General features: G+C 43.5%; 1 protein-coding gene across 10 annotated transcripts in view; it reads left to right on the top strand.

Annotated features, from left to right (window-relative positions):
- The window catches only part of JMJD1C (jumonji domain containing 1C), a 163,088-nt gene that overhangs the window by 75,519 nt on the left and 65,355 nt on the right, over positions 1 to 22,214 (top strand). Inside the window, exon 1 of one of the 10 annotated variants that reach the window (XM_085554007.1) lies at positions 61 to 342. The exons of 7 other annotated variants lie outside the window; for them this stretch is intronic. Coding sequence is in view for 1 of the 3 variants with exons in the window: in XM_085554004.1 (XP_085410130.1) it covers positions 8,468 to 8,485 (18 nt within the window). In the remaining 2 variants the exon portion in view is untranslated. Of the gene's footprint in view, positions 1 to 60; positions 343 to 3,746; positions 4,035 to 8,169; positions 8,486 to 22,214 lie in introns of those variants that run through there. 2 more of the 10 variants (XM_085554008.1, XM_085554004.1) reach the window with 2 other exon arrangements.

Below are 22,214 nucleotides of genomic sequence, written 5' to 3'. Positions count from 1 at the left end.
GATGGGTGAATTATTAACACAAATAAAGATATAGAGTTTATTTTTTGTCTACTGACTGTCATAGGATCTACACCAGTCATGGGCAGAAAGAAGTATTTTATTAAGCTTTTTGATCTTTTATTAGCTGCTTTTGTGTTCCGTTTTTATTGCTTTATGAAAAGGATTTGGTCCGTTAGTTAAACAAATGTCAGAAATTTACATGAAAGTTCCCAATATTCAATTTTTGAACAGAATTGTTCCAAAATAAAACAAAACTGAACTGTTGTTATGTGTAATGCGTCATTCTGAGGAAATCTTGAGTATTTCAATTTGAAATTTCTCATCAGTTCTCAGACTCACTGGGTAAGTACCTCGTTTCTTTTAATGATGCACGATTGTATTTGTATTTATGGCTTTGGTTTTGGATGTTTGGGGATTTTTTTTTTGTATTTCATTAAAGGGCCTCACTGGGACTTTTAGTGCCTATACTGCATTGCTACAGATTGTACCAGTGCCATCACAGGAAGAATAAAATACTGTGTTTTAGGGCTGGCTGAACAGATGCCTGTGAAACACTTTGCTGAATCCTGAGATGAGCCAAATAGCACTTATTATAGTTGGTTGAATTTGGCTATCTTGAAAATATAACAACAAAGCCATATATTCATACGAGTACAACCAAAATCTACTGATGCGCTGTATAGATATATTTATTTGCATTCGTTTTGCATTTAGGAGATTATCTACGTTTTTAGAGAACAACATTTGCGTGCAGTTTGGTATATTCGCCTGGAATAGCCCAGGGAGGTGGTGGAGTCACTGTCCCTGGATGTGATCAAGGAAAGGATGGATGTCAACACTGAGTGACATCGTCTAGGGCAGAATCATAGGATGGAATGGGAAAGGACCTCAAAGATCATCTATTTCCAGCCCCCTAAGCTCATGGTGCAATTTGTAAATGGAGAATTAATAATATTTGGGGCAATTCACCCAAGATTGCAGGGGAACTGTATCGTCAAGGACATCTTTAGGAACCTTATTGTACTGGAAATAAGCTAACAGTTAAATGGAATCACTGTGTGCATTTATTTATTGAGTACTGAGAACATAATTGATATTTGCCTACTTCCTGGTAAGATAGAAGCTTCCATTCCTGTGGAAAAAGCAGGAGTTGAGATTGCATCAGAACTGGTAGCAAACAGTAACTTGTCGGGCATCACCTGCAAAGAATTGCACAGAGCTCGGCTGGACGCAGCCAAGTGTGCTGGTGGGGCAGGCAGCAGCGGTGTGATGGGGCAGGGCTGATTCAGCCTTAGCAGAGTAGTGTTTGACTTGGTTTGGCAGCAAAGGCATTGCATCTGGTTGTTGTACGTCTGACCGGTACGTGCGGTATGGAGAGAACCTGCTGTGAATTTTTCTTTGCCTCTTTTCATCCCTTTCCAAATGTGGTCAGGTAGAAATGCAGATCAGCTGTCTGTCTGAATATGCAGCGATTCATGCTTCCTTCAGACGTGCATCATCTCAGATGAACTTTTCATAAGAAAGAAAACAATTGTATGCATTTTTCCAAATGCTCTCTTATTGACAGTTCTAATCTTCTGTCTGTTTTGTATACATGCTCCATCTTGGCAGCTGTTCTGGGTATATAAGCTCTGCAGTATTCCTAATAGTAGAGGATTATGCTGATGGTGGTGCTTGATGGCATCCCTAATTGATCATACGGTTCTTCTACGATGAGCTGTTTTCCTTTGTTACTGTCAAAACACCCAGCGAACTGCGATTAATCATATTTTGGCACATGACTGTGAAATTACTGCCGCTGCCTTAGAATGTCGATTTCAACATCTTTGGCTGCTGCAATTGCACAATTGTTAACGATAGACGTACTTGGAGTTCCTTCAGTACAAATGACATTATTGGCACATGTAGCGTTGTGTACTAGATTATTTATTAGAAAAACCACGGTACCTTTTACTGGGTTTTTAAACCCTCCTCTGAATATCTGAAACAAGCTTGCTTTTGAAGTGGCAAAGTGACCAGTGTCATCCCTTTAAACTTGATGAATGCATGCACAAAATAGAAGTGAAAGCAAGAAGGACAACTGTTACAAATGCCCAGACAGAGAAGGTTAACTCTGCTGGATGTCATTTCACTGGTGCTGTCTGTCTGCCCTTAGCTACAAAGAGAATTAGCAGGACTAGAAGGGATCACAGGTTCTGCCATCTCCTTCTGCACTTGGCATAACCCCTCCATGGGGCCTTTGTTAATGTTGTTTGGAGCAAATTCTGGATAACAGAAGAGACAGAGTGACTTTTTCCCCCCTCTGCCAATTTTTATAGGATTCAAATTTCTTTTTATATATTCATGGCACTTTAGTGCATGCTTTAGGTAACGTATTTACAATGTGGCACTGATCTCTTTTGTTTTTTGTAATTATTTAAAGAAAGTACAGCTCTGTTAATTAGCAGTGGATGCTTCTGGCACAGTGAGGCTATGAAAGGCAGGCACTAGTTACTTTCCATTAGGAAATGGTTTTCTTTAATGTACATTAACATTTTTCATCTGTTCTAGCTAGAGTCTCAGTCTATACTTTGCGACTCTCAATCTATTGCAACAGCTTCCTTTCCTAATATGGTTCCAGTAAGGTACAATAGTCCAGATTTTCACTATTTGCCTTATGAGATTCTTTGAAATGAACTAAAAGACCTGTTTATTTTCATAAGGGAGAGACCAAGATGGGAGATAACAGGAAAGTCATTGCAAGATTTGTATGTTGGCTAGCAATAGCATTTTGACTTTAAAAAGTGAGTAAGTGGAGAAGAACCAGCGAATGTTTATATCATATTACTTATGGAAAATAAATCATTAGGCCAAAGCAGATATTTGTTTCTTGCTTGAAATCCTGTTTTTAGCCACGATAAAAAGCTGTGAGTAGCTGAAGAATATTGGTAAACAAACATGCAGGCAACAGCCATTTTAATTTATCAGAAACCAGTGCTTATTCTTCCATTTGTAAAACTAGTTATGAGTACTACCCACAAATTAATTGTAATTAGTAGGGCTAATCAGTATTGCTGGTATTTTTAAGGCTATAATATCTTCAGGTAACCTTCTCATCAGAGCAGAAGAGATAAGAAAGAAAATCCATGTGTAAGATGATTTTCAATCCTGTATGTTTTCAACAGTTGTAATTCTTGACCACTGGCTTTATCAGTGTGCTCATCCAAGCCATCTGTTGTGCACAGTTCCTACCTTCTGCAGCATGTTGGGTGTCATTGCCTGTAGCTTGGATCCACCTTCACTCCCCTTCTCCCTCAGTGGCTCTGATGAGTTCTCCAGCACATATTTCTGTCTCTCCTGCCTTGCAGACAAAATGTGTGTTATGTTCCTTATGTTTGATTGCTTATAGGTTAGCCGTCTCTGAGGGACTAGCTTACAACAAGTGGGAGCTGTTGTGGAGTAGGGAAAATAACACAGTTCCAGACTGCAACTAAATGATCAAATCCCTTAGTAAAAAAGTAAATAAAATCCATCTTTCTGCTGTATGTGGAGAAGTGCCAGACTTTTCACCACATGAACGTGGACTGGGTTGTACTCTGCTCTGAGATTAACAGGGCACTGTACGGACCTGAGTCATTTCTCCTGACTCACGCAAGCGATGATTTGCAGCCTGGCAATAGTGTTAGGCTCAGCTTGCAACCGCAAAGGCTGGAAACATAACTATTGCTGAGAAACATAACTATTGCTGAGAAATCATTCTCTTGAGCAGTTTTGTGGCAAGATGTGAGATGATTTGTCAGTGCTTAGGATCCTTGGGCATGGGAATAGGAAAGACTTTTTCCTCCTTATCTTGGTCAGTTTCCCATTTTGATAAGATTTCAGCAGTTGGCCAAGAATTTTGACTCTGTTAATCTGTAACTGCTGTTCTGTCTGCTGGGATTGCTGCTGAGCTGGGAGGGGAGGATTCAGTCACTTCTGCCTTCACCTCCGGGATGTGCTGCTTGTCCTGATGTGAGGTTGTATTTCTGTCTGAAAGGAGATGGTGTCAGTAACAGGTAGGTGTGAAAGAGGTGGGGGTGTCTGCTTCAACTGCTTGTGTTTGGCACTGAGGTATGGCTGGTGCCTGGGTTAATTCTCTGCTGCTGTTTGATAGCAGTGTCAGAACGTCTCAAGCTGCCTGAGGGGCAGGCATTGGGGTAGATATTGCTGGCAGGAAAGCAGAAGCTGGGAATTCAGCAAAGAAGTGAAAAGCTTAAGTGTGAGGGGTACTGGGAATGGAATGTAAACATCACAGCATAGTTGTGCCGGTTACCTCCTTTTCTGGTTGCTTTGATTGTTTCTTTATCATTTCAGCATCAGCTTTTGTTTGCCTTGATAGAATCAGTTACCACGCAAGGCTCAGTCTCTAGCAGGCGCTGCACGCTTTCTTTTCCTACCCATAGCCAGGATGAGGTATGTGCTGTGCTGAAGCACAGCTTTCTCAAGCAAGTGACTGCCAGGATATAAGGTCATCCTCCACATTCAGAGAGCTGATGCAGAAGCTCCCTGGTGCTGGAAGAGGGAGTCTTTGTTCTCACATCAGCAAAGAGAGGCTGAAGGTGGGTTGAATGATTCTGTGCTGTCACTGAAGCACGTAGCTCCTTCCTACTGAGTTAAGTGCTGCTGGTGGTAGCTCTTGTCCTCATCTTACCTTTGAAAGGAAAATTATTGCTGCCATGGAAAACTGCTGATCAGAAGAGAATAGAATTCAGGGGATTTTTTTTTTTTTTTTCTCCATCATAGCAGTGTTTTTGTGCTGTTATTTTTAGTAGAAATGATGGGGAGGGTCCCTTGCACCGATCCTGGGTGGGGTGTTGAGTCAAGCACTGGCTATCCAAAGGAGGATGTGTGGTTGTGTGCTTAGAATCCCAAGTGAGGGGCTCTACATGCACAGCTTTCATTGGAGCTTTTGGAAGGAAATCTGGAAGCAGGACACTGACCCCTTCACTGCTTCTGCATGGCCAGGGCTGAGCTGGGTGGTGGTCAGAGCAGCAGTGTTCCACAAGTTCTTCACAGAGTCTTGGATTGAGGGATCACTGATCCCTTTTTTTGTGAATTGCACTTCAGACAAACGTGGTGTTGAGGGGTTACATCATTCTGCTTTTTTCGCTTCTTTCTCTCTTTACCTCATGTTTCACAAGACTGATATCTGAGATGACCTCCCTGCAGTCAGATTATAGATATTCTTTGTGTAAGACACAGAAAGCTTTTCACTTCCAGGATGTCCTAAACCTGTAGGAACAGAGCAGTGGCTGCACTGCCTGTTATTGTGTTTTAGAAGAGGTTAAGCAGATTTCCGAGGACGTTCAGAGAAGCCATTTAGAAGTGGCTTTCTTCCTGTGTTGTAGCAGGTCCTGCAGACATCCCTTTTGAACCCTGTGCCTGCAGCGTGGCATGCCAGGGCAGCATGTGGAACATGATCTTTGAGATCAGGTCTTAAAACCAGTGCTTCTTGACACCTCCAGTACCTTAAGGGCTACTCATTAGCTTCACATCTCTCTTCTCAGAGCATTCTCCTTATGGGAACTCTGGTTTCATGTCTGCTAAAAATTCAGCCTTGGTAACCGTAATTCTGCAAGGAAACTTGAAACCATAGTAGTCTAGACTAAAAAAAAAAAAAAAAAAAAGCAGACATTACAAATGTAGACGCAACATGTCAGCATGCCATTTGTTCCTCCTCTCTTTCCCTTACAGTTCTGAGAGCCATTTGGCATTCACTCAGTGCCCTGATCCTCCTTTCCTCCCTGTGCTGTGAGGGGCCATGTCATGGTGCTGATATGTGCCTCATGCACAGGGTGCCTTTCTGCACTCACTGCTCTGCTTGGGATCCAGCCCGAGGGCAGTGGCACTGCAACTTGGCATTTCTGTGTAGTACAGCAGTGTTTGCAATGAATGGCTCCTCCAAGCAATCCTTGGTATCTTCCGAGGATTTTTCATGCACTCAGTTCCGCTCCACGGTTCCGCTTTTGGAGGTGACTGCTGTGTGCTAGTATTGCTGTGCATAGTGAGTTTAACCAGTTCACAGGATGCACAGCCTGCAACTGCTCACAGACACGTCACTGGGTCAAAGCTGGTGTTCCCATGTGACAGCTCACATAGTAATTCACCTGACAGGGTGCCATCTCAGGGCCAGGATGCTGGCTGTGCCCATGACTCCAGCTGAGAGCACGGCCATGCAGGCTGCAGTGAGCTGAGGGAATGTGGCTGTGAGAAAAGCTCCCTGACCTGGGCCCAGCCCTGGGTACAGAGTGCCTGGCAGGGCACCCACCTCTGTGAGCTGTGACCTGGCTGTGCTGCCATGCTCTTGGGCATCCCAGAGCGGAGCTGATGCCCCACAGAATGGTGCCGGGGTTTGTTGATGCTTCAATCTCCAAAGTACTGTGCTGTGCCACCCAACAGGAATGAGTTACTGCTCTGGGAGGAGCATCGCTGCCACATATAGGGGTAAATCTAGGGGCCTGTCACTGCTGCGTGATGCTGCGTGTGGTATTTAAGCCTCGTGTTCATCTTCAGTTGGCAGAGGGAGGGCAGAGCAGTGCGTTACTCAGTGAGCACAAGCTGCTCTGGGAAACACGTTACACAGTTAACAGATTGATTTGGGAGGTGTTTTTCATACATATCGACTATTTCTCTGTGTTTTTCACATTAAAAAAAAAACATGATAAATTATCAATATAGAATAAAGGTAGTCTTAATTTTATAATAATTGTTGTAAAAGCAGGAAGAAAAGGCTCTGTAAGCTAAGTGCCAACAGAGCATAGTGACATTTTTCATGACGTGTTTCCAGCACTGTTAATGGAGTCGCTGCAGCTCTTTATGGTCGGACTGCATCCTGCCATAGAGAGCTGGCAGGACTGTTAGCCAGGCCGGTGTGTGCCTTGCTGTTAGCACTGGAGCTGCGTCGTGCCTCACATTCAGACAGCACTGCTCACAAGCTCTTTGTCACACGTTTTCCTTTCCCCCCCTTTCTGAGCAATGCATTGGCTCGCTTTGTGAGAGGTCCGAAGGAATGCTGGATTGCATGAAATGTGAGGGTGTTGTTTGGCTGTGGGGTGACCCTTTGATGTCAGGACCCCCACCGCAGCCTGCTGGGAGGGGGTAGCTGATGGAAAGCTTCGGTGTCAGGCGCCTCTTATGTTTCTCTGGGATGCTTACATGGCCAAAACATCGAAGGTGGTAAATTTGTAACGTGCTTACTGAGGCGGAAAGGCCAGTTGTTATACGCAGAGTTACACTGGAGGGTGTTTGCATGTAAGAGTCAGAGAGCAGACTTAGTATTCGCCGTTTGCTCGCGTTGATCTGTTCTTTTGGTTTTGGCACTGCGCTGTGTGTGAATCACAGGCAGCGGCCCCGGGAACGCAGCCGCCCGCGCAGCAGCATCTGCCTGAGTCAGCAGCGGCCTGCGGCACTCGGTGAGTCACGACGCTGCTCCTGCGGGCACTGCGGCTCAGGGCAGCGGGGCACGGTGTGAAGTGAGAGTGAGGAGCTGTGCTGTGCTCACCGCTAAAGGAAGAGGTCGTACCATAAGGGGTGTGGGGAGGAGAACCCTCTAATATGATGTAAGGATGTCATATGTTGGGGTCGTCAGGGACTGCTTTGCAGGTGAAAGATTTCTTTAACATGCGCAGGGTCTAGCTGCTCCATTTCTGTGAGGCCCGAGCGTTCCTCATATTAGCCAGATTTGCTTTAACGTGTCTCCTGTACCATGTGCACTCTTATCATCTGAGCCAAGCAGATAGTTCTTCAAATGTCACTCGGTTATTTTGCAGGAAGTATAAAATTAATTATGCATTAATTCTGGCTGCAGCACCTCTCATACGTGCGGTTGTATAGGAATAACAGTATGAGTATGAAGTCACCTCCATATCGTGTAACTGTTACAGGGAAGCCTTCAAGAAGTGCTGTCATTTCTTTGCCTGAAGTGGTAAGAGCACTCAAAGCACAAGGGCTGGCTGGGACTGGCCAGGCAGAGGGTTACATCGCTAAAAAGGCATGCTTCCTATCGGAGCTAAAAATAAAACCTGCGAGTCCTGAGCACCAGAACTTGCCTACCAGCTAATTACGGGACTCATTTACATAGGCTTTCATCTCCTTCTAGGGACTGGTCTGAACAGCCTTCTGTTTAAATACTGTTCCAGCTCATGTGTCTGCCTTGCAGCACAGGTTTTTAGGCTCCTTAGCTCAAAAGGCAGCTGATGAGGGAGGTTGGTTTTGAGCAAGGTCTTCTGGATTTGCATTCTGTGGCAGCCTGCCAGGGCCTCTGGTTCCTCAGCTATTGGAGGAACTGAGCTGCTTGGCTTGTGAGCAGCCACACGCTTGGTATTCAGTTTTGGAAGCACAAGGAGATCCTAATCTTAAACTATCATTTTCTTTCAGGGGAGAGGATTGTTTTAGAGTGAGAGAAAACATGTAGTTCTAGTTAGGGGCCCCCACAGCTTCCGCGCCTTGCATGTGCTTCACTTGGTCGGTAAGTGGAATATTAAAGCTCAAATGAGACTGCTGGTATCTCCGTGAGGTCGGTATACTTCCTCATGGTTGAGTTTCTGTAATACTGGTTTCCATTTTGAGTTTTGGAGATCACAGAAAAAAAGCAACTCTCGCTTTTAAAGCCATTACTGAGGTTGCAAAGTCAGCCACTGAAAAATTAATACAAACAGTATTTTTGTTGAACTGAGTGTATGGTATCCCGGTGTGTGGTATATTAAATGTTAATCAAGAATTCAGTTGTTCCGTTCCATTGCTGATGCTGTAAAAAATAGAGATGATCAGGTGTCTTTAATTAACTAAGCATTTTTTAATGTTTACTTTAGGTCAAGGACTGTCTAGGGCTTATTTCTAGCATTCAGACATAGTTTCTGCTCAGCTTTCTAACATATGGAATAGTTTTCTTATCAAGAAGTATCAATTACGAAGACATACTTTGTTTTCCTCCTTTATTAAAGTTCTTAGTGATGCTTTGTGCTCAAATGAAGTCAAATTGTCTTTAAGCTGGTGTAGCACAGAATTGACTTTTCATTTCTGTGATTAGATAGATAGATAGATAGATAGATAGATAGATAGATAGATAGATAGATAGATAGATAGATAGATACATACAACCTTTGGAGAGTAATCTGCAGCATGTTTCCTTTTTGTTTAAGAGGATGTGTTGGTGGATGCCTTATTGGTTGTTGCCACCATTAAGTGTGCTCTCTCTTAGTATCTACAACCTTATGAAGGTTCTAGACTTCAAACTTTCAAGAAACACGTATTTTTTTCTCGTTTTATGTTGAAGTGTGAAGGGGCCTTTTGTATGATCTTGAAAATAATATCCATACATCTTTCTTCGGTTCCATGTGTGTATTTGCTCACTGCTTTGTTGGCAAACTACTTTTTGAACGGCCAGACTTAGGAAATGTTTCAATGTAAAGTTCACCCAAATTAATGATTCAAAATGCTCTTTTGGTGTTGGCGCAGAACACTGTGTCAGGATGAGCATCATAGAGAAGTATTTGTGAACTAATGAAAGAGGGAAAAGTCTTGGCTTTTTCCTCTGAGACTTGTGGTGGTCTGAAGATATTGTGTGCTTGCACATCTCCTTGCTACCCAGCATCAATTTGTCTGCTGTCTTCTTATAGTAGTATTCTTGGATACCATCTCTTTACGTCAGACTTGTCTTGCTAAGGTTTCCTTCTGATATCTCATCTGTAAGATCATGAAAAGAATTTAATTACAATGCTTTTCTGTGAGTTTTTGTTGGAAACTTACATAAATAAGTGAAATAAATACATAAAAGTGTTCATCTGAGCAACTTTTCTAAGTAAGGACAATAACAATCAAGTTGATGTAGATCTTTACAAATGCAAACTTATTTCAGGTTTGTAGAGAAATAGTGCGATCTTAAAAAATACTGAAGATACTACCATGTTGCCCTTCCTGCTCAATGCTGTGCTGTGGTGGTAACAAAAACACCAAAGAAACAAGCACATGGACACAGCAGGCAGTTACACTGACTCACAGAGGAGAGGATGAAATAGGATGTGGGCTCTGCTCAGGAAGTCAGTCCGTAAACCGCTACTTGCCAGCACTGCTGGGTCACTGTGTGTCCCCCTCCTGCCTCCGTGGGGTAACCGAGGCCGTGGGGAGGGCTGGGAGCAGGAAGGACCTTGGCTGAGCTGCTTGTGGCCTTGTGAAGGAAGGGGGAATTGGGGAGAAACCAGTTTCTTCTGCTGTTCCGTACCACTCGGACAAGATTGTGTCAGCTAGTTTCTGTAGAAAGAGTGCTTTTTTGATGCCTTTTCAGCTTTCTGATGTTTTTTTGCTCTTAACATCCTTTCATGTGGCTCAGAGAGCTGTACGTGTGGTCAGAGAGGGAATTAGGCTGTTCCATTTTGACATGCCTCTTCAGTTCTTTTTCTGCCCTCCTAGAAGTTTCTCTTTGTCCTCTTATGCCCCTGCATTGAACTGAAAAGCTCTCTGTAGTGATTTCATCCTCCTCCACGAAGACAAGATAGGATAAATGATCTCAGCAGCACAAGGAAATGAAGCTGTCAAGCCAGATTTCTGGGCCCGGCTGTTTTCTTCCCTTCCCCTTGGCTAGCAGCAGTGCTGATGCCCAGCTCTGCCCCAGCCCCTCATGACTGCTGTGCATGGCCCTGGCTTTGTCAGCCTGACATCACCCAGTGCTTCAAGGTGCCTGGAGTAGCCGTTCCATCAAAATCTTCTGTGACTGCTTTGAAGTATGCTTTACCAGGAAAAAAATTAATGCAGCAAGACAAAATACGCCATCATTTTCAGCTTGTGGGCTTCGTGACTTTGGTGGGAAATCCACATAATCCCTAAGTTTGTATATGGTTTTGTTTTGAGCTTTGGAAATGCAAGATAGCAAAACCCAGTAAGGCCGTTGCTGAGGTCGAGCTTCACAGTGATCCCGTCTGGCCTGTGTTGAGGGCTACCACTGACATGTCTGTGGGGCTCAGAGATAAAAGGCAGCACTTCACTGCTTCCTCAGCCCGGCCCTTGGGCTCTCCATGTGAGGGTCATTGGTTTGAATGCAGTTATCACTGTGGCTGCATGCTGTAAGGAAAAGAGCGGAGCTGCTTGAAGACAGTTTCCCGCCAGCAGTGTCTGATAACAGGGCAATGCAGTCAGCTGCTCTGAAACCATCACAGAAGGAGATGAGTTGGAGGGGTTGCTAGGTGTGGGACCAGCTTAGCTGATCACTGCATTAGTGGCAACTCTCTTGTCAGAGAGGGCTTGACATCTCAGGAGCTGAGCAAATTGATATGGGGAAGCCTGTTTGGTTTTGTTTTCTTTAATACTTTTTATCTCAGAAGTAAAAGTCCAAGGTAGTACAGTAATGTGACACTGCCACAAATGTTCCTTGGGAAAGCCTTTTGTGGGTAAGCTGCTTTCAAGGGATGGTTGTCCTCTGTGCAAATGGTGGCAGCACTGCAGCGTTCTGCACACATGAACAGATGCATGTATGGATTTAAGTTGTGCTGTAGGTCAGTATTTTGAAGTCTTAAGATACGAAGTGAGATTTGATGCGCAGTTATACTTCCATGCTTCGGAAGTACCCAAACACATGAGCATCCCTTGTAGAGGAATGCACTTAGAAGTATAACTCAGCACCTGATTCACCCCTTCAGCTAGATGAAAATGTTTGCAAATGTACCATGTTTGCACTGTTGTTTTTTTTTTTAACATGTGTTGTTGTGAAATAAGCACATCTTGATCTTCTCGGGTGGGCACAGTGTGCAAATGTGGAGATGTTTTGGTAGAGCTTCAGGTGGGCTGCACGCTGTGCCTGTGGCCAGGAGGAGCCACGTGGTCCCAGTGCTGGGTGCACCATGCCAGGCAGTGAGCATCTCACACATACAGTGAGCCGACGTGCCAGCTGGCATCCCTTGTGCTTTGTGATAGTGGTGTGAATGTTTTGATAGCAGCTCTGCACGTTGAGACCTGTGATGAGAAGCTGCTTTTTTACAGCCCCTCCCTGGGCTGCTCTGTCAGCCAGTGTTCCTCATGTTTGAGGTTTTTCAGCCGGGGTGGTTATCTTCGAGAGGCTGGAAGAGGTTTCTTTGAGCTCAGAGGAACATGGAGTGGGTACAGGTCGTGCTTTGGTCTGCTGTCCCACACCTATAGGGTTTTTTCTTTATTTTTTTGAACAGATGCAGGGATGTGCTTGATGCTTCAGAGAAGCAGAGGCAGTGGATTGGGAAGTTATAAGAGGAACCACACACTGCAGGGTAGAGGTGCTGCAACACATGACTTGCTGGGGAGCCTGGCCAGCTCAGCCTGACAGAAGGCCTCTTGTAGGGGAGGGAGGCGTGCACTACCAGCCCAGCCAGGGACTTCCTGGCCTTTGTGCTAAGGTTAAGCTTTCCTCACATCAAACATGTGCTAGAAAAAGGATGTGGATTTTTGCTACTTGAAACAGAGGAAGCCTGTTAATGCGGCTGCTCCTCCAGCTCAGCTCCAGATAGATGTCTGTGCAGTGGCTGCATCTGTCACCTGCTGCTTCTGTGGGGAGGTGAATGTTGTGGGCTGAATTCCACTGGTGAACCACTGTTATTTTAAATTGCTTCAACTGAGAGTAAGAAAGGGGGTAATCTGCAGTTCAGGAAAATAATCCGAAGCAGAAGAGGGTTTTCTTTCTGATTTCTTTCATGGATATATTTACATAGGCTCTAGTAAGCTTTTGTAAACAGTACATGCAAAAAAATTTATTATGGTCACTCTGCCCTACATCTCTATTAGTTCAGTTGTTAATGGAGGAACTGATCTTTTCTTACGTGTGCTTTTCTGAGCAGCGCCTCATATTATCTAATATTTTTCCTTAATCCATTAGGAAAAAGTCATTTTCTTACACAATTTTCCAGCTAAATTGACGCCATCACACAGCAAGCCTTTCCTATTTGTTTGGTAGGCCCAAGGATCTCCTGCATAATTTAAGACTAATGCTTTCAGGAGCTTGGTAGGTTTTGATCGGTCCCATTTCAAGCCCTTTATTTGTAAATACGGAAATAGGAGCATTTAATTAACAAACACTGATACTTCCCTGGGCGACCTGGCCTAGTACCAGCTCTGGAGGTGTTGGTGGCCCTGCCTGTGGCAGGGGAGATGGAACTCTTTGATCCCTGGGGTCCCTTCCAACCCAAGCCATTCTATGATTTCATGGTACTTCTTGGTATAAAATGTCTCTTCTTTGCCCTTCACCAAAGACTTCACAGACTAAATATTAGACAGTTGACACCCTCTAAAATCCAGTCATTTCTGGTATGGAGCACAGTATTCATTCTACTAGGCAAAGCACATGTTTGTTGGTTTTTGGGTTTTTTTTGGGTTTTTTTTTGCCCTATCAGATTTAATTGCATGGTAGAGGTGCAGAGAACTTAAGTTTCCAGCAGAGAAGTTCATGTAAACTAGCAAACCAAGGTGGATTAGACCAGTAGCCATTGGTAGATGGCTGAATTGCCACCAAAATAGATGTTGGCTAAACAGCCCGCTGCTCTGAGCTGCAGGGAGGTCTCATGGCAGCCTTCCAGGGAGGCTGTTGGCCCTGGCAGTCCCTGCCCAGCCAGCAGTGTCAGGTTCCTGGGCAAGGGGGGGAAGGAAATCTTTCTTCTGAATCAGGCTGTAAAAAGATCTTGAAACTGGGCTTCCCTTTTTGGATGTCAGCGTTTCATTGCCCCACTGCCCTGTTGTGCAAGAGGTGGAGTGGCTAACGAGTGTTTCAGTGAATGAAGAGGCCTGAGATGTTGCCACGTAGCAGTGCTGCTTAGGAGTTCTGTGTGGCATGGTAGCAGATGGGCTTTGTGAAGACAGTGGACCTGAAGGAATTCAGACTCTGTAAATGTGCATTACAAGTTAGTGATCTTTTTCTATTAAACCGTTCCTTCTCAGTCTAAATGAAAAATTACCTGTGTTCTAAGAGTTGTCAGGTGTTGCTTTTGTCTCAAGGGAGAAGCTTCTTCTCTGTTGTGTCTTCTAAAATGAGCAAAGGCGATGTCACCAGTAACAGGAAATCTGTGCAGTCTCTGCGTAGCCTCCTTTGTTCACTTGTGCTTTTCGTCTCTACGTTTTCCCAACAAACTTCACTGAAAGAAAGAAGTGGGGGGCATTTCAACTGTCAGCACCATCTGCCCCAGGAATAGGAGGGAAGCTCTGGTGCATGTGTGTCCAACCTTCTGATTTGCCTGGGTTGCTCTGAGTGAAGAGAAATCATCTTGGGCCATATATAAGATGTATACAGGTGGCACCCTGGCCATGCCCTGCATTCTGCTGCAGGCTGCCTTTTGTGGCATGAGGCCTCCCCAGCAGAGAGCTGCTGTGAATAGCTTTCTTTCTCTTTCCCACCCTCATCAGACTACTTTGGCCCTTGGAGCATAGTTTTAAGCTTTATTTTAGAGTTCTTTGTTTGGAAAAGACAGCTTGTGCAGCAGAATGCTGACTCCAATAAGGTATATGTTTCATACTGTTAAAGCAGTTATGATGCTCAGCAAGATGTGTCCCTGCATCACAGAGAAAGTGCTTTTGTCCTTTAGAAAGAGACAAAACCCTAAGTGCTAACATGTGAGAGGCAGAGCTGCGAGGTGTTACTGGAGTGGAGAACAAAAAGAATGGGTTTCATCTTTTCTCTAAAGGAATCATGGCTGACAGAATGAAGGCTGAAATGCAATTTGGCAGGAGAGTTTTGCAGGGAGCCAGAGAAGTATTCCAGTGACTTGCCAATGTGCTGCTAAATGTTTAAACACCTAGGTAACAGCTCAGTTCTGACTATGTGGTCAGCTGTTAGCATTACATGCATGCTATGTACTGTTGGGAATTACCTTTGGGGGGCAGCTCAGTATTTTTTTATATTACTTTTTGCCCTCCTACCACATATGTGCAAGTCGAAGTAGTCTGTAATACAAGGCCCATCACGCTTGGCATAGTGCAGTTTTTTAAATTCAAGTTGTGTTTTTTTCTACTTTTCTGGCCTCGAGTTTGTGATGTCTGGTTAGGACTGAAATGAAAATATATTGGACGTATTTGGAATGGAACATCTGGAGTTGCTGTAAGTTGTGTACACTAAATAAATGAGTTGGGGTCACCTTGACTATTTTTAATAACTGCAGACTGGGAGCGTTTCTGTGACAAAGAGAATGAGACCAATTGAAAGGCAGAAGTGAAGGGGGAGCAATTTTCACTCATAGGATTTACTTGAAATGGCTGTTTCAGTTTTCTGAAGTCTGTGTCAAAGGAGTAACTGAGGGCTGTGGAAAAAATAAATGTGCGACGGAAGAAAAACCCTTAACATTTTTATGAAATAATAGGTGGAGTAAGGCGTGTGGATGAGGTAGTGTGTCGTACTGGATTGACAGATGGAGAAGAAATTAAACCACTGAGCTTTAATAATGTAATTTTTTCTTCTGTTCTGAAATAGAGGTGTCAATTGTCACACACAGACTTAATAAGTACAGCACCTCCACTGGAACAGATATCTGGTGTCACCGTAATGCTTTAATTCATTTCTGTTTGACAGGTCATAAATAAAAAGTTCATAATGGAATGAATAGCTTTGTCCTTTTAATTTCTTCAAAGATCTGGAACTTAACTAAGTTAATCTTCACTTTCAATTTTCATGTGCCTCCCATCTCCTACAAGATCCGTTTTAATTTTGGTGTTATAATTACATGTGACAATTACAGTCATTACGTATGAATTTATTTCACTTTACTCCTTTACCACTCGCGCTCGTGTGCAGGAGCTCTTGCACCAACTTCTTACATATTCTCTTGCCCTTCATCTCGAGCAGATTGCTATCCTCAAAAGAAAGGTGGTGTTTCTAAATACAGAAACCTAATTTAGAGTGTGCTGTGACAACTAGCCACTTCTTGGTTATGTCCATATTCATTTCTCAAGTCCATTGGTATATTCCTGAACTCTTTTTTCTTTGCCTTCAAGCTAAACTTGCTGATGACAGCGGAGGGTGCAATTTTTGCTAATGTATTTGAGCTTGAAAGGTCTTCCAAAGCTAGAGAGATTCTGTTCCACCTCTGTACACCAGGCATGTATGTTGCTCTTCATTAAAGCTACAGCTACTTAATACAAAGTTGCTTCTGCTGAAATAAACTCACATCTGTTAATGTATGTCTTTAACCGTTTTCTTTTGCTTCTGATTAGCAGACCCAGCAATATTTACAGAGAAATGCACCCAATCCAGAGGTTGGCAACCCTGCCCATTGCAGGGGGATTGGAACTAGATGATCTTTAAAGTCCCTTCCAACCTAAGCCATTCTGTGGTTTTTAACTCAGGAGTTTCCTTCAGAGACTGAATGATGCCTGGAAGAGAGAAATTAAACATCTCTATGGAGGTACCCCCAGACTGTGGGGTTTTTCTTTTTTGTTTTTCATAAGGGAAAAGAGTCCTAAAAGTCTTTGTGCTTATTCCTCAGTACTTTCCTATTTTTGCTATTCACTGGAAAAGAGCTGTACTTTTTATTATTATTTAATAGGCTTAATAGTTGTAATTCACAGCTGATTTTTGACCAGAATTAGGTCATTCATTTTGTAGATTCTCCTGTAATGATTTACAGTACAGTGTTACAGAGAACGTGTACAATGAAATGGAAAGAAAAAAGTGTGCTAGAGATGTAGTGCTTGCTCTGCTGTCCAGCTCTATTTGTGTGGGTCTTGCTTTGAAAAAGGTCTTTTTTAGAGAAAAATAAGGACCTGTCAGAGAGCGCTGTTAACTCTTGTTCCTTCAATTCTGATCTCCTGGAAAACTTTGTCTTGTCATTTTGGGTGTGGGGAGGGAGTAAAATCTTAAAAATTATTTTATCAAAATGAGAATATAAAAGGAGGCTTCATTTGTTAGTCTTCCACCCACTGCTTCCTTCATATCTTGACTTCGTGGAGCTTGGAAATAGCTTAAATGGTTGAAACAAAACATGAGAACTTTGGAATGCTCCCAACTTTCACACCAGCATCTGTTTTTTGATTGTTTCTATCACCTCTGCATGTCTTGCTAGGCCAAACCAGAAGAACGTAATTTAAAAAACTGTTAATACACAACTTCCTCTTGTCACTGTTTATTCTTTCTCACCCTTTTTGTGGTTCTTTTCCTGTCCCCTGTGCTTTCTTCCAAGCTTGCTTCTTCCTTCTGGTTTTGTGCTCGGTGCAGCAGTGGCTGACACTTGTGGCCCTGCTGGTCAGGAGCAGTGGCTGCAGGGAGGGTCCTTTGCCAGCCTTTCCCACTTAAACTGACATTGCAGGAGGTGTTTTAGGGACCTCTATCTGCAAAATTTGGATGGGCTTCCATGGGAATAGTGAAAACATCTCTGACATAGTAGATGGTTGTAAAGCACTGAGGTTTTAGTAAGGGTCAACAAAAGGCAGCATAGGTCCACTGCTCAGGGGAAGGAATTAAAGAACAAACAAATGAAAAAGCAAACCCACCTCCAAGATATGTTTCTTGAAGATCAGTGAGTGAGTGCGTCTTCTGACTGCTGTTTGATTTGGATAAAATTATGGACAGCATTTGAACTCAAATGTGAAGTTGATTCTGGCTGTGCTGCTAATCCCAGCTAAACTAATCGAAGGGCTGGAGCTGCTTCAGACAGAAGGTTTCCAAAGCTGAGCTGCTGATAAGTAGTTGCTGTGTGGTGAGTGCATCAAGGGAGTTCGGTGTGTGTCCTTCTGGAAGGCAAGGACATGAAAGAGATGAGTTATAATCAAGGGAGCAGCAGAGGAAACCTGAAGAACGGCAGATTTAATAAAGATGACTAAATATAGTATGCATGAAATCACTGTTAGGGCTTAACAGTGAAAGGAAGAAAAGAAGCAGGGGGAAGCTCCAGATGCAGCTGGAGACGGTGCTGGCACTTAAACTGCATCCAAGAATTAAGAGAATGCTTATGTGGCTGAGGAGTTGCAGGCAGCTTGGAGGGACTTTTGAAGTTGCTGAATGTGAAGATAAGGGAGAATGAGAAAGCTGAGAAAAGTCCTGAAGGGATTTGAGTGGGAGTGGGAAGGGAAGACTCCATCATTAGCGTTTGAGATAGCATAAATGACAGCAGATTTTCTGCCATGGTGGGTTGCAGATGTGCAAACCATATTGGAAGACATAAAGTAGATATTCTGGTGCTCTTAAGTGGAATTACAGTCCCTGGAGGGGAGGAGAGCCCCGAGGAAATCACTCTTACAGGCAGGATCTGCCCCCAACTATGCAGAAGAATTGCCTTAGAGAAGAAGGCTAGTGCGCTGGATGGGAACCTCGCTGTAAGGAAAAAGCTTTTCCCAACCTATACAACTTCCATTCAGACTTCAGCTCTCAGCAGGGAGGTGCTGGGTAAACACTTATTTCTGTCTCAGCATATGGAGAAGTGCCAGCGGGTGGAAGACCGGTACTAATTGAGAAAGGAAAGAGTTCCAAGGTTAAGGAAAATTGTAATCGGGCAGTGCAGCTAGGGAAAGATTTAGACTGGATAATAGGATGTTACTAAGAAACAACTGAGATGTTTTGTACACATATTGAGACCCTGGGCAACAAAATGGAGAAATTTGAGCTTCTCACAGCATTGGGGATAAAATACCAAGTAGCAGAAGCATGGTAGAATACTATTAGTAATTAGACTTTATGCTGCAGAAGTTGTGCAGTAGTAATTATATAGTAGACCAGAAAAAATATCATGGTGTGAAGAGAACAGACCAAAATCTGTTTGGCTTAAAATGACTTTTGGAGAAAGATGACAGAAGGAGCAAAGAATCTGTTAGTAGCTCCAGGGTTAGACTTGAATAGGGATAAAGATCTGTGTAGTGTTGTTGGATAAATACTGCTTGTTATGAGGTGGCTTACTTTCCCAGGTAGAGATTAGAGAAGGAATGGTAGGGCCAGGATATTCCTGGATGTGATCACTGGCAAGTTTCTTTGTTAAACTAGTCATTCTAACCAGCAGGAACTCACCAGTGCTTCAGACGTCATTTTGAAAAGCAGCAATGATATACTAGAAAAGCATTTTGGATTGAAGAGGCAGTTTCAGTTTTTGCTTAATCAGCTGCGGAAAGGGCTGGCTCCATTGTTCCTGCCCCTGCCTAGCTGATCCCAGCAGTCGTGTGGCCAAGATGAGGGTTGTATCAGCAAGGTGACTGTGAGCAAATGAGTCAGTCAGGCGACAGGGTGAGCTGTGCTGGACTGGGCTGCAGGGAGGGAGCATGAGAGGCTGGGGCTGCTCAAGGCATCAGCGCCTTCCCATTCAGTTCTCTGGCAGTCAGATTAAGCACAGTTGAGCATTGCACACTGAGCAGTCATGAGATGACTTGGTTTAAAGTGCAAGGAAGAAATAGACAAAGGTAGGTTGGTTTGGAATTCAAGTTTTAATTCTTAGTAGTAAATTCAGATAAGTAAAAACTGACCGTAAACATAAGTAGCCCAAGGACTGAAGGTTGTGAAGTCAGAGATTCAGTTTCCAAACAAATCTTAACTAAGTTCTCCTGGTGTGCAGACCGTAAAGAAGGAAGATGTCCAGTAAGGCTAATACAGGAAGCCCATGAGCATAGAAGGAAGGAGAGGATGGCTTTGCTTCTCAAAGCAAAGTCTGATCTTGCAAACTAGGTGAAAACAAAACAAAATAAAAAAAGCTTTTGTATGATAAGAAGGGTAGAAAATAATGATAACATGCATCCAAAACAGTAAATATAAAGCATTACATTTTTGGCTGAATTTCAAGAGAGGATGATAATAGCTATGAAGGAAAAGGCAGGATGTATAATAAGAGAGTGTTAATTACTACAACCAGAAGGAATAACTTAAGATCTTAAAATGCTCAGAGACAGGGAAATTTCCATCTCAGAATTAGGAAAGAATTAGTGCTGATTGTAACTATTTTAGCTAATCTTTCCTTCAGGGTGGTACCAGTGATTGGAGAAAGCGGTGCATACATGAGGAGGGGGAAGGGAAAAGAATTATGCAAGCAATTAAAAGACTGTCAGTCTGCCCTCTGTGTAAATATGGAAAGCTTTGCAAGGCGTTTTTGAAAGTTAGAATAATCAAGACTTGAGAGATTAAAGAAAATGGAGTAAAATACAATACAGCTATTTCAAAGAGATGATTAGTGATTCAATACCTTTCTTTTAAAATAATTAATTTCCTAAATAAATAAGTCAAGCCTGTGGCCTTGGTGCCTTGGTGCCAAGCTGCCAGTGCTTTTCCCAGCCAGCGAGTAAATCTCATTGTGCTCTGTTGGTGGGAGTCCAAAGATGGGATTAATACAGAGAGAATCAGACAACCACAGAATATCCTGAGTTGGAAGGGACCCACTGGGATCATCAAGTCCCCCACACTGGACCATTTAAAAACTGAACCCTCTCTCAGAGTGGTGTCTGAATGTTTCCTGAGCTCTTGCAGCTCAGTGCTGTAACCAGTGCCCTGGGGGTCCTATTCCAGTGCCAGACTACCGTCTGGTGAAGAACTTTTTCCTATTATCCAACCTGATCTTACCCTGACTCAGCTGCATGCGGTCCCCTCGGCTCCTGTCACTATCACCACAGAGCTTAGTGCTGCCCCTCTGCTCCCTGTGGGAGCTGCAGCTGCCGTGAGGCCTCCCTTCAGCCTGCTCTGCTGTGTGCTGAGTACACCCAGGGACTCAGGTGCCCCTCATACATCTTCCCCTCTAGACCCTTCACTATCTTTGTAGACCTCGTTTAGATGCTCTCTATCAGCTTTCTGCTCCTCTTACATTGTGGTGCCCAAACCTGCACCCAGTGCTTAAGGTGAGGCCACAGCAGTGCAGGGTGGAGAAGCTGGCACCTCCAAGCACATGGAAGTGCTCTAGTATTTCTGGCAGGGAGAAGGGTATTCAAGGTGCTTCCTTCTGCCCTGCAGCCCCCTAAATACTACCAGTCTGTGGCTGCTGAGAGAAGCTGGGCCAAGGGGAGATGGCCTAATGAAAGCAGACTTAAACATAGCATTAATTTGGGGATGTGTTTGTAAGTGCTGTTTTCTTTGGGAAACATAAGTGACCCTGCAGAGATGCTTTGGAATCATAAGACTGAAAAAGACCTTGAGATCATCTAATCTAAATGGAGGCTGTTAAAGTTTATTACGCCTGCTATAGAGGCTATTACTCCTTGCAGCATCCTGTTTTCCTGTGTGAAGACACACCCTGCTCTGATTCCCCTCCCCAGTCCCTTCCATCAGCAGTGTTCTCCAAAGCACTGCTCGTTGTGTTGCTCTCCTTGGAGCACGTACCTGTCTTTGAAGAGCAGTGTCCAGAACTCTTCTCGTTGTGTAGTTCTCCAGCTGAGGCCTTATGGATGCAGAACACGGGCTGTGTTAGCATTCACATATTCCAGTACTGTGTGTGCTTCTGCAGCATGATTCTGCCAGCTTGTAGCAGTTGCAAAATTGAATGTGACCATTTCTTTTTCATATGCAACTACTTTGCTGCTCCGTGTTTCTGCAGTTGACTGCTCCTGCCTATGTGTGATGCTTTGCATTTTCCTTTTTTTCCCCTCAGACCATGTTTCCACTTTGTCTTTTTGTCCTCCAATGTAATTTGCAGTCCTACCAAGCTGGTTGGTTGTCAATTTAATAAATGCAGTCTGTGTTCTATCATCTGGGTCACTAATGAAAGTAGCAAATAAGAGCAGGCCCAGTGTAGGTGACTTTGGGAACTCCATTCTAGATACGCATTTTGACAGTGAACTAGTGATGTTTTCTAATTATTTTTTTTTCTTGATGTCTGTCTGTATTACATTGGATTCGTTTGGATTTAATCTCTTTAGTTTGCATACATGAACGTCTCAGGAGGTGGTGTCAAAAACCTTAATAAAGTCAAGATATAGATCTGCTTCTTAACTCTGCTCTTCTGTTTGAAAAGGATATTTGCTTGACATAATTTATTCTTTTGGAATTCATACTGGCTTTTACTCATCCCTTTGACTTATTTTAAGTGTTTACAAATAGACTGATTGTGTCTGCTTTGTGTTTGCTTCACTTCCCTTAATCATGGGCTGGTCTTGTCATCAGCACCTTGAAAAGCTGCATGGTGGACCCACTTGAACCGAATGGCTGGTCGGCTTTGTGCCAAGGCAAGAAAATGCGACCAATATCATTCATGGTGACTTCTGTAATGCATTCCACAACACGTCAAGCAATGAGCAATCAGAGGAAGGTGGGGATTATTAGTGTGACCATAAATTAGATAGGAATTAGCTTATAAGACATTAGC

Source organism: Coturnix japonica, chromosome 8 (genome assembly GCF_054131305.1).
Source record: "Coturnix japonica strain WE chromosome 8, WE-NBRP24, whole genome shotgun sequence".
NCBI classification, from domain to species: Eukaryota; Metazoa; Chordata; class Aves; order Galliformes; family Phasianidae; genus Coturnix; species Coturnix japonica.
Note: the sequence above shows the minus strand (reverse complement) of the source record. Positions and strands in the feature narration are given on the sequence as shown.